At 41.0% G+C, this 12,787-nt stretch overlaps 1 protein-coding gene across 2 annotated transcripts in view; it reads right to left on the bottom strand.

Moving 5' to 3' along the window:
* LOC129700856 (BTB/POZ domain-containing protein 19-like) overlaps positions 1 to 12,787 on the bottom strand; it is a 124,252-nt gene that overhangs the window by 70,518 nt on the left and 40,947 nt on the right. For both annotated transcript variants that reach the window (XM_055641621.1, XM_055641619.1), the window contains exon 4: positions 4,809 to 4,868. In XM_055641621.1, coding sequence (XP_055497596.1) covers positions 4,809 to 4,868 — 60 coding nt within the window. The remainder of the gene's footprint in view (positions 1 to 4,808; positions 4,869 to 12,787) is intronic.

The following is a 12,787-nucleotide window of genomic DNA, read 5'->3' as shown; positions in this document are numbered from 1 at the left end:
TCTTAAGAAAAGATTAACATTTTTAAATAGCCTAAGTGTCCAAATAACATTCACAAAGAATTCACAATAAAACATGATTTTTAAATCTCATTGACATTAATTTATAGGCCAAATGGAAGGAATTTGGTGTTCAATTGCTGTAAATTAATGGCCATTTAAATCAGCTTTCGAGTGGGATCTTGTGGAACTCTGTGGCACGCGCTAGTTTGGAACGTTCCCATTGCGGTAGATTTGTACCGCCAAATGCCCACTAAAAATACTGCGGGATTTAATGGGGCCCCAAATTAGCTATTCGCAACATTTGTATAAAGGGATCTTAAGAAGCCCTTTTTAATGTAAAAATAAACAACCTACCTTCCGTTGTCCGCTGTATGAGATCCGTCCCGTTGTCGGCGGTCGCGGGTTTAGAGGATAATTTTTAACCTACTATAACAACTAAATTAACCATTATAGTTTAAAAATAGCTCCAGCGAACCAACGTCTCAGCGATTTTTCGTCAGCAACTAAGTAGGCTGAACAACCTCGATTTGAATAGCCTAGGAGAAATCGCGTTTTAAACCCGCCTCCCTCTCAACGGCGCCAAAATCACGCACACGGGCTGGGACAGATCTGCAGCTACGCTGAAGGTAGGTTTTGCAACATACCTAGGCTCTATGCTTCAAAACCTCCTCTGGATTCCATCATGCCTGAATTTGTCCCTCTAATTAATTAAAATAATTTCTTCTTAATAATCTCATGGTCTGCAGATGCTTCAAGTGGGAAAATGTAGGAGGATGCTCAACTGCAGCATATATACCGGAACAGGCCAAATTACCTGTTTTGCTGCTGTACATTTAATTAAATACAGCTGTCGTGTCTTGCTGCACAGCTGCGCTGTGCTCTTATTCACATCAATCAGGTCGTTAACTCTTTCCTCTTCCTTCTGGGCAGATAATATCCCTTTGGGTGACAAAAGTTCTAAAGCATACAACAAAACTATAAGGTTTCTTGTCATTAGCACAGAGCTGAAATGAACCAATTCTCCAGAGCTGTCAAGGCAGCAATTGTTTTTATCTTGTCATCTTTAACGCAGAATTAGATTCATGATCGGAATCATGAGTTAGTTGGTCGGAAAACTGTTTCTATTTTCCAGCTTGTTGTCTGGATGAATCAAACCATTATATGGTGCAATATCAAAGGGTCTTTGGAACTCTTCCTCAAGGGCAGAGGAAGCAGAGTCTTTGAAGAGTTTGAGGGCAGAGATAGAAAGATGCTAGATAAGCAAGAAGGGGTGAAAGGTTATCCTGGCTGGACATGAATATGGAGTTAAGATTATAATCAGATTTTGTTACGTAATGAATCAGCTGAATTGAGGATGGGTCATTTTGTGCATGCAAGGATTTACTGCTTAATAAAGAGGCCTAATTTAGTTATAGTATATTTTATTAAGGCTTTCTACGTCTTGTGCGTGGGGACCCAAACAATGCCTCAATTATCTGGCAGCTTTTCACAACATAAGTACTGCTGCTTTGAATTTTGTCATGCTTACTTCAATGCCAGAGGATGTAACAGATTTATCTTCTATACTATTGCTAAAACTCTCATTTTGTCCTCTTCCAGTTTGCGATGTTTTTAAGTTTGCGCAAAAACGGTACCCTATATCGCTAGGATTTTTTCGCCACTTTACTCACCGTTCTCCTCTGCTCTAAGCTCACCAAGTTTTGTTCTGATCGGTGAAATTATTGGTAAAAGTTATTGGTCTGTTATTCGCTGGGATGGCGACGCCCCTTCAGGCATCCGCTGTCAATCACCGACGCTGAGAATAAAGCTGAAGGAGCGGAGTGTGGGCTGTGCTCACGGGCGGCGCTGGGGACGGGAGCCAGATCATGGAGCCGGTGAGTATGGTCGGAGCCGGGGCCGGGAACTTGTGAGCCCGCACACACACCCCTTCCCTACATCCCCCCCCCCCCCCCCTACACCTCACCTCCCCTACACCCCACACCCCACTTCCCCTACACCCCCCCTCCTCTACACTCCCCACCCTCCTCCACAAACCCCCCACCCCCCCCCCCCCCCCCCCCCCCCATACCCCCCTCCCCCCCCCCCCACCCCACCCCTCCCCAGCACCCCCCCCTCCACTAACCCAACCCCCCCCCCCTCCCCCACACCATACCCCCTCCCCTCCACTCATACACCTTCCCCCCCCCTCCCCACACCCCCCCCCCTCCCCTCCCCCCCCCATCCCCCCCCCCACACCCCCCAATCCCCCCACCCCCCCCCCACCCCCCCCTCCCCACCCCCCCCCCCCCCACACACCCCCCCCCGCACACCCCCCCCCCCCCCCCCCACACACCCCCCCCCCCCCCCCCCCCCCCCTCCCCCCCACACACCCCCCACAAGGCGTGCCCCTCCCCTGGCTGCAGGACGCTCCCCGCCTAAAGCCATCCCCGCCCCCGGCTACAGAATTATCCTGCCGTTGTATTGGGGGAACAGGTGAGTGGTGGAATATTGCATTGGGGAATTGGTTGCATTGGGAGACCAGGATTTCCGTGTGAATGGGACCCAACGGGTCCCACTTAGTCTAGTCACTAAAAAAACAGAAAAATGCTGGAAATACTCAGGAAGTCAGGCATTATGTGTGGAGTGAGAAACTTAGTTATTTCTTTGGATGGTACAAACATCTACAGATGCACTTTATAATGTGTCATGGCGGGCTGCGTCGTGATCAGCCAACACACAGGAAGCAGGAAGCAAGATTTTCATTGTACTGCACCTCACCATAGACAACTTGACATAAGGTTGAGGTCCTTACATTGTAAAAAAAATACTTGACCATTACTATTGGCTCTCCTTCCTTTTCTATATATGTTACCTGATCTGCTTGGTATTTCCAGCAGTTTCTGTTTCATTTCACTCTTCCAGCATTTGCAGTATTTTGTTTTAAGTTAAATTGCAAGTTCACCTCAAGCAATTTCATATTCACTCAATAGTTGATCTGGATCTAGCTTTAATTATGGGCTGGATATTCAATGATGATCTGCACATTATCTATGCGCATGCTTTATAAATTTACATTAGTTTAGATTGGTTTAGAGATACAGTGCGGAAGCAGGCACTTCGGCTCATCGTGTCCGCGCCGACCAGCGATACCCGCACCTAAAACTATCCGACACATACTAGGGATAATTTACATTTATACCAAGCCATTAACTTGCAAGCCTGCACATCTTTGGCGTGCGGGAGGAAATCGAAGATCATGGAGAAAACCCATGCAGGTCATGGGGAGAACGTACAAACTCCTTACAGGCAAGCATCCGTAGTCAGGGTCGAATCCGAGTCACAGGCGCTGTAAGGCAGCAACTCTACCGGTGCACCACCGTTCACTATCTATGTTTACATTAAACATATACTTATGGTTAGGGAAGCAATCAATTTATTGTTTTCATCACGGCTGCAGCTTCCAACAAGAATGACCTCCAATCCACTATCTAATAAGAACAGACACTGCACTCAAGAGTGCAAGACAAAATGAGAAGTCCTCTAGGCTTTCATCTTATTCATTTCAACATTTAATCTCCATTTTATCAATTATGCCACAAATCCTTGAATACTATTAACAGAAATATAATTCTTGCAAAAAATCACATTAACAGCATTCACTGAGTTCCTTCTAGGCCAGCAAATCTATTACAATATCTTCACAGTTACAATGAACTATTTAAACTAAGTCACATTTTCAATCACAAATATAATCAAATGCAATGTCACTAGGTATCACCAGCACTAGCACGTTGCACAAACGAGGGATCTCTATTTAGAACAGCTGCAACTATTCTCTCTCTAACCTTCTTTGCCAAATCTACATACAGATTTTCTTTTTATGTGCTCTTTATTTAGAAAACTGTGTCAAAGTAAAGAAAAAACCATGAGAAGAACTGGAGCATAAAGTACAACTATGATATGAATGACAAATGTAAGAAGAATGGGTTAAAAAACATTTTTTTTTTTCCACAAGATTTTAAATCAGTAGGGGCAACTTTGACATCCAGTCAAGGACAGTTGGTGGTGGTGGTGGGGGAGGGGGCACCTCTTTGATCAAGAGAAAGATTCATTGCCCTGGAATTGTGGGGAATCCCCCAGTCACTTCCATGAGCTGATTAACACTCCAGGTTATTAGGCATTCAGGACAGGAGATTGTGTGGACCTGTAATAGCCCTGAAACTTCCTTGTGGTCCCTAGAAAATCCTTAATATTTTTTATAGAAACACTCAAATAAAATCCGATAGTCCCTGGTCTGGTGCGTGCTAAACTTGGTATTGTTCAGCATTTGCCACCAAATCAAATGCTCAGTATTCCATACACACAGTCTATTTACTTTTAACTCAATGTTACAGTCCAGGGTCCATGCTTAACAAAACTGCATGGATCAATTAAGCTTCATATATACCCAGCAAATGCCAGGGCTGTTTTTACTATCAAAACCGTATTACCAGTCAGAATAGTTCCAGACAAAAATAAATCCGTTTTTCACTCAAGTGACTAGATTACTAAAATTAAGAAAAAAGATGGTTTAAATTCAGTTCAATCACGGCAAGGAAAGCTTCAAAATTCGAGAAATCAAATCTAAAGTGAAAAAGGTTAAAAAAATAATAAATCATAAATTCATATTTATATCAAACTCTAAACTATTTACAAGAGCATGCAAGAGATAAACATGTACTATTCCAGGTAGTGGACTAATGCAAATACGAATTGAATTTCCAATCTCTTGACAACCAAAGAAAAGGTACATCAATGGAAGCATAAAGATAAAACTGCTTGGGACTTACTTGTAATGCTTCACAGGCAGATTCAACTGTAAGTGTGCTGCTGATATAATCCACGCACAGCTGGAAAACAAACACAATGGTAAATTGGCAAATAATGCAATGACGTAAATTAAAGTATTTAAGAATAATAACATTTCAGCAGTGGAAAATATATTTTGGTGAGAGGGAGAAAGGACAAGATTGAACTGTTGAGAAAAGTTTCTAAGCAAAACCGGTTACACTTGTTGATATTCTAACGCTCATCGTATAGCACCTGATTAATTACAACCTGCCAGTTTGAAAATGATCCATTTATATTTTATTTTCTGTCTAGCAACCAATGTTATCTCCAGATGTTGTTCGGCACCCACAATCACCTGTGCAGGAACCCTTGATACAACAACATATCAAAAACTTTCTGGATATTCAAAATTCAATACATCCACATCATCTTCAACTATCAACTGCAGCCCAGCTTATTCCAACCCCTCCACAATGGTGCAATGAAATTTCTTGTTCATATGAAGCTCAGAGTAGAGAGTACAGTACATGTATAGGAAAGTTAGATTACATAGGATCCAGGAAAAGCAAGCCAGTTGGATAGAAAATTGTCTTTGTGGAAGGAGTCAGCAGATGGTAGTGGAGGATTTTTATACTTCAGATTAGAGGCCTGTAACCAATGGTGTGTTTCAATTTAATAGTGGGTCACAGTTTAAGGATAAGGGGGAAATCTTTTAGGACCGAGTTGTAAAAAACATTTTTCACACAGAGAGTGGTGAATCTCTGGAATTCCCTGTCACAGAAGGTAGTTGAGGCCAGTTTATTGACTATATTTAAGAGGGAGTTAGATGTGGCCCTTGTGGCTAAAGGGATCAAGGGGTATGGAGAGAAGGTACAGGATACTGAGTTGAATGATCAGCCATGATCATATTGAATGCGGTGCAGGCTCGAAGGGCCGAATGGCCTACTCCTGCACCTATTTTCTATGTTTCTATGTTTCTATGCAAGGATCAGCACAGGATCCCTTGCTGTTTGTCATTTATACTGTGTTAACAATTTGGTGGAGAATGTGGATGGTATGATTAGTAAGTTTGAGGATGATGGCAAAATCGGTGGTGTAATGGATACTGAAGTTTAAAGATCCACTGGGAAAATGGACAAACAAATAGCAGATTGAATTTTATTTCATTCTGCAGTCCTGTTCGAGGACTGGTAATTTGAATTTACAATTCAAATTTCCCTGGCAGCCACACAATTATAACAAGTTGGACAACTTCTAAACTAAAACAACAAGAACTGTACGTTAAAACACAAGTTTAAGTTACAAATATAGAGTGTGGTTGAAATCTGGAGCACACCGTCTGAATTGGTGATGGTGGCAGATATTTTCACCACATTTACACATGAATCACCAAGGTGCAGAAGATTACAGACCAAGTGCTGATAAATGGGATTAGTATGGATCAGACTTAATGGTCAGCATGGGCATAGTAAAATGATTGCTCTCCCAGTGGTAAATCTACCTAAAAAGCTGCATCACGTCCTACATCGCAGAAACTGCAAAGGAACTAAAAGCAGAGGACTGGCATATGTTTGACCAGGCTGTAGTATTTAATAACTTCATTTTACCCCTACTATTAATTTCAGCTGACAGGCTTTCTTGAAAGAAATTTGCATACAATATATACATTTAAATGTTACTTTTTTTTCCACAATATGCCAGTCTCAATAATTAAATGTCTTGGTACAAATATAAAGAGCAATTTTTAATTGTCAAACTCTTGGCAAGAGGATTTTCTCTGGCAGAAATTAGTTGTTTACCGCAGTATACTTAGATACCAAAGGTATATCTGGTATAAATGTTATCAGGGATCTTGAAAGGAAGTTGTGTTTGATTAGTTTGTGCCTGCAACGAACTACAGCTCTAAACTCAACTGCAACCCACCTATTTCACCCATAACTGAAAATCAAGCAAAAATTACTCATTCTGGAAATATGAACAGAAAAAATAAAATGTGGCAAATATTTTAATTCCCTGTTCAACTCTGACCCATCTGTTTGTGACCTTCTAGGCCCAACAACAGCTGGAGGTTTGCTCAGTCCGCCTGGACCTACCTGATTTCCCGGATGCTAAACACTTTAATTCTCCTTTCCATTCCCACACTGACCGTTCTGTCCTGGGTCTCCTCCATTGTCAGAGTGAGGCTAAACGCAAATCGGAGGAACAGCATCTCATATTTTGCTTGTGCAGTTTACAGCTCAGTGGTATAAATATTAATTTCTCTAACTTCAAGTGACCCTGGCATTCCCCCTCTCTCTATCCCTCCCCCACCCAAGTCGCACCAGCTTCTCGTTTTCACCCAAAAACCTGCTAACATTGGCCTGTTTCCTTTATCGTCGTTACTTTTTTGCATATCTTTCATTCATTGTTCTTTATCTCTCTACATCATCATCTAGATCTCTCGTTTCCCTTTTCCATAACTAGTCTGAAGAAGGGTCTTGACCTGAAACTTCACCCATTCCTTCTCTCCAGAGATGCTGCCTGGCCCGTTGAGTTACTCCAGCTTTTTGTGTCTATTTCGGTTTAAATCAGCATCTGCAGTTCCTTCCTACACACAACAGTTAGAGGTTCAATGCTTTGTCTGTATGGGCACATTACGTCCCAAGCGTAGAAACAAGGAACTGCACATGCTCGTTAATACACAAAAAGTGTTGGAGTAGCTCATTGGGTCATGCAGCATCTCTAGAGAATACGGATAGCAGACGATTCAGGTCGAGGCCCAAAACATTATATATCCATGTTCTCCAGAGATGCTTCCTGGCCTGCTGAATTACTTCAACACTTTGTGTCCTTTTGCACATTACAACATTTTGGACTCAGGATAGAATTCTCAGATTTCAGGAAATATGCTTTCTCCATCTGTAACAGAACTAGTCCATTCAGCTGCAAGTCATCCTTCTGCGATATTGACTCCGTTTTTCTTCTGCAGCAGTGTCTGATTGCAGGGCAGGCCCACTGCAACACTAATCACAGTTAAGAAGCATTATCACCTTCAAAGTGTCCCCGTTAATCTACATGACCAGACAGCATATTCCTACGGCAATCCCTGCCTTGCCCTATTCACTGTGTCCTATCTAACCCTATGTCCTATCTAACCCTATCTAACCCTCTTGCAACTTAAAACTACCTATTTTTATATTTCTTCCCAGGTATGACAGAACGTGAAGTGTAGGAAGGAGCTGCAGATGCTGTTTTACACTGAAAATAGACACAAAGTGCTGGAGTAACTCAGCGGGTCAGGCAGCATCTCTGGAGAAAAAGAATAGGTGATGTTTCGGGTTGAATGGAAGGGTCTCGATCCAAAACATCACCTATTCTTTTTCTCCAGAGATGCTAGCTGACCCGCTGAGTTACTCCAGCATTTTGTGTCTATCTGAATGAACCAGACATTTTTTTCTGTTTGTATAGATGCTGTCTGACCTGCAATGCGTTTACAGTATTTTCTGCTTTCATTCCACCTATTCTATTACTGCCCAGTGTGGCGCATATGGAGCAGTAACATTTCCAAGGATGCGGACCAAGTAAATGTGAGCACTATACATAAGACATTGATGGCAAGCATGGACAAGGTGGGTTAAAGGGCCTATTTGTGTACGGTTAGACTATACTATTGCACAGCTGCAGCTCGAGAGGTACCGAGACATATCTGAAACAAGTTATTTCCACCAGCATCTATAGAAAGTAACAGTAACACCATGACTAAACACTGACAATGCAGTTTGCTACATTTTTTGACCAAGAATGAACTGGTTCGTCACTGGCATGGAAAATCTATATCACAAAATATAGTATTACAAGCAAAATGCAACACACAAAAAAAAAGTTATTTTCTGTATTCATAATTCCAGTAAAATATAGTCCTTTTATGGTTACCCATTTAGATAAAAATCAGTCATTTGAGCAATATAAAGCAAGCATGCAATTTGCAAGTTACAGGCATCAAGATGAAGGGTTGCGATAGGGCCTTAAACACATATTGACATAGATTCAACCCAAAAGAAGTAACAGCTACATTCCTTTCACAATGAGTCTTTAATTAAGTTAAATTTAGTAACCAGAGATAATTTCATTCTTCCTATAATGTATATAGCAAAAACAGTTGGACATACAGTGTGGGAACAGCCCCATCGTCCCGAGTCCACGCTGACCATCGACCACCTGTGTACTAGTTCAATGTTATCCCACTTTCGCATTTGACACACTTGGGGCATTTAGAGAAACCAATTAACTACAAACCTGCACGTCTTTGAATGTGGGAGGAAACCGGAGCAGCCGGAGGAAACCCACGCTGTCAGAATGTACAAACTCCGCACAGACAGCTCCCCTTTTCAGGATCAAACCTAGGTCTCTGGCGCTGTGAAGCAGCAGCTCTATCACTGCACCACTATATCACCCTTGTTAACACTTTCACTGAAAGATTTACGCTTGTAAACATGATAACTTGGAAAATTATTCTCCTTCAGTAAGTATAATATTGGCAAAGAAGACTTTCAATGTGTATGCATGTTAAAATTCCCTTAGCTGGTTTAAACCAGCGTCTGCAGTTCATTTCTACACTTAAAATTCTCTTTTCTGTGTGCTTAAAACTGTTAATTAAAACAACAATTATATTAGATCCCAGAGATAAATGTGATTGTTTTATGATATTGTGGATAAATTTTACTTTGAGGGATAGATGCACATCCATCTTCAGAATAGTACTGGATGAGAAAACACATTGCAATCACCTAAAATAAACATAATATGATGCATTTAATGAAAAAAACATCCAAGGTAGCATCACAAAATAGTAGATGATTAGCAAAAGTTTAAGAGAGAGTTAGATAAAGCTCTAGGAGCTAGTGGAGTCAAGGGATATGGGGAGAAGGCAGGCACGGGTTATTGATAGGGGGCGATCAGCCATGATCACAATGAATGGCGATGCTGGCTCGAAGGGCCGAATGGCCTCCTCCTGCACATATTTTCTTTGTTTCTATGTTTCTAAAAATTTGGTCAAAGAGTTATTAAGTATAATCTTAAAGGTGGAAAGCGAGTTAGAGTGAGATAAATTGGATGAGAATTTTGGTGCATAAGAGTAAAATAAGATAGCTACCAATGCCTGTATTAAATTTTAACTAAATTAAATCAATAGCCAAATGACCAGACTTGGAAAGTGCACCTTCTTTTAACTTCAGCTAATCCAAACGCTTACTAAATCTTATCCTACCTTGAAGACTCTTCAATTCGCCTATGAGACCTGTATTACCTTTAATTTGGAAATTCTCATACTAGTTTTGAAATTCCTACAGGGTCTTACATTGTTGTGTAACGTCCTCCAGCTCAACTTTGGCATCTTACACACCCTTCATATTAATCACTTGCCCATTGCCAGCTGAATCTGTAGCTGCTAATACCGCAAGCTCTGAAATTTTCTTCCTGTACTTCTCCAATTTGCAAACCCATCTTCATTCATTAAAACCCTGTCTCTTTGACCAAGGGTCATCTGCCTTAATATTTATTTGTGTCATTTCAAAGGAGAAGATTATAGATGCTGGATGGGCACAGCCATTAAGAGTTCAATACAGCAATAAGAACGCCACGTCTGAGGGACAAGGGGCTGTGACAAGTTAGCCTGAAAAATAGAGAAGAGCAAACAGAATACATATTAGAGTAGGTGTAATAAAGGGTTGGATTAGTTATGGAAGAGGCAGTATTGACAAAAGTATTGAAATAATCCTGTCTAGAAGTGATATAGACATGGCTGAGGGTTTCAGAAGCAGTGGCACAGTGGTGGAGTTATTGCCTGACAGCACCAGAGACCCAGGTTCAGTCCTGATCTTGGGAGCTGTCTGTACAGAGTTTGTACGTTTTCCCTGTGACCGCATGGGTTTCCTCCAGGTGCTCCAGTTTCCTCCCACATTTCAAAGACGTGCGAGTTTGTTGGTTAATTGGCTGTAAATTGTCCTGGAACTAGTGTACAGGTGATCGTGGTCTGCGCGGTCCTGTTTTCACTCTGTACCTCTAAGCAGATTGACTGAGGCAGAAGCAGCAATGGGACTTGCACCCAAGGGGATCTTGCAGTGGAAGCAGAAATGGGTTAGAAAATCACAATACCCAACAGACTGGAGACAGCAGATAGAAAACAGATTAATACACTAGCGAGAGTTCCACAAACCCACAACATCACAAAGAAAATAAAACAGCTGAAGGACCACAAAGGTAATTACACAAGAAGGAAACTAAACCCCAATTCTGGAACAAAGGAAGAGATGTTTTATCTTGATCTTCAATATTAGTTGGTCAAAATAAAACGGATTCTACTGCCGTTTAAAAAAATTAATCTGCAGCTAATTTCCAGCTGAGTTTTTCACGTCTGAATTTAATCAGAATGTTTCTTTTGGGTGTTTTTCCCCCAGATTGAATTGCCTTCAGTCCATTCTTGCACATAATTGCATTTCAAGCAGCTCCCCAAGACTAAAATACTTGTCAAATTCTTGTGCCTGACAGTTTTTTTTGGTATATTAGCACTGTTTGTTTAAAAAAAAATTCACATAAGTCTGTTTTTAAGACATGGTCTTTAAATGCATTGTACAATCTAGACCCAAGCAACCTTCAAAGCAGACAGCAATCCCCAGTAAAATCACACATGCAGTTGGCAAGCCTGTAAATGCTAATTCAACCAATGTTACTCCATGACATATGCCATTGATGGTCGGAAATTACGTATTTCCCATGCCAGGGCTATATTCTTGGAATACAATCAGTGTAAAATAAGAAAAATACATTCAACCACCTTCAAAAGGAAATAACAAATTTTAAAAGTAAAGCTACAATTCCCTGAAGTCACTGACTCATTGTGAGATGTGGTCCTATGTGTCTCAGTCAAGTGGCATTCTTTATATATGAAGTGAAACAGGTTGAGTTAGCATCACAACAAAATCCAAGTGTTATTGTGGATTCTAATCCATGCCTAACTACTCTCTTCTGAGATTTCCAGTGAAATGCTCTCTGGTCCAACTCTCAATTTTGGCTTCCAGAATATTCATCCGTTTCCACAGCCTCTGTATCTCGCGGAAATGCAATCAGTGCTTGCCTTTTAACTTAATTATTTTCTTCATGAAGTGAATTGCATTTGAATTGTCGAATGTACTACACAGGGGAACAAAATAATGTTAATGTGATGTTTTCTAATCTGTGCAGACAGTCGAGAGGGAAGAGAGGGATCAAGAGAGGAATGCAGTGCCTGGAATTATTGTTAGGGGAGAAGAAAAGAAAGTAATCAAGGATGCTGAGGGCAGCACTTGATGGGGGAACTGGTTTAATTTGAAAGCAATGTAAGCAACATCACTCAGGTTTAATTTGATTTAAATTCAATTCCCCTGAAACATGACTGTACATCAAAGTTGCCATCAGATTTTGTTCCAGATGTTACTGTAGAATGAACTGTATTGTTTTCATTGTTATTCTGATACAATAATTTAATGGAATTATGAGCAGTATTCAGTAGTACATGGTTTCAGAGAAAAAAAGATTTGTCTTGCAAATATATGGAATCATTGTTTAGCTGTACCATTGAGTGGAGTAAGGTACCATGCAGAGAAAGATTCTTATCTCTCCACCATACAGCATCTGGTTGCACAATGGGATTAAGCAGGAACTGGGTTAAGTTATTTATTTTGCCTCATTCAGTTTCCTGAACGGTCTACATTAACTGTTATCTGTTACGTTGAAGCTCCGCTCGGGCAGTGTGCCTGAAATTTTGTTGTATTTACTTACAATGACAATAAAGTGCATTATTATTATTATTATTATTATTAACTGTTGGGGTGGAGAAGACATACGTAAGAGATGCCCAGAGACTGCAAGGCAATGCCATGTGGTGGAAGAATTAAACATGCAGGACACAGGAACTAACAAGATGAAATAAAACATTTGAGTTCTCAACCATTAATAGTTTATA

This window comes from Leucoraja erinacea, chromosome 10 (genome assembly GCF_028641065.1).
Source record: "Leucoraja erinacea ecotype New England chromosome 10, Leri_hhj_1, whole genome shotgun sequence".
NCBI lineage: Eukaryota > Metazoa > Chordata > Chondrichthyes > Rajiformes > Rajidae > Leucoraja > Leucoraja erinaceus.
The sequence above is the reverse complement of the archived record's forward strand: the minus strand, read 5'-3'. Positions and strand labels throughout refer to the sequence as shown.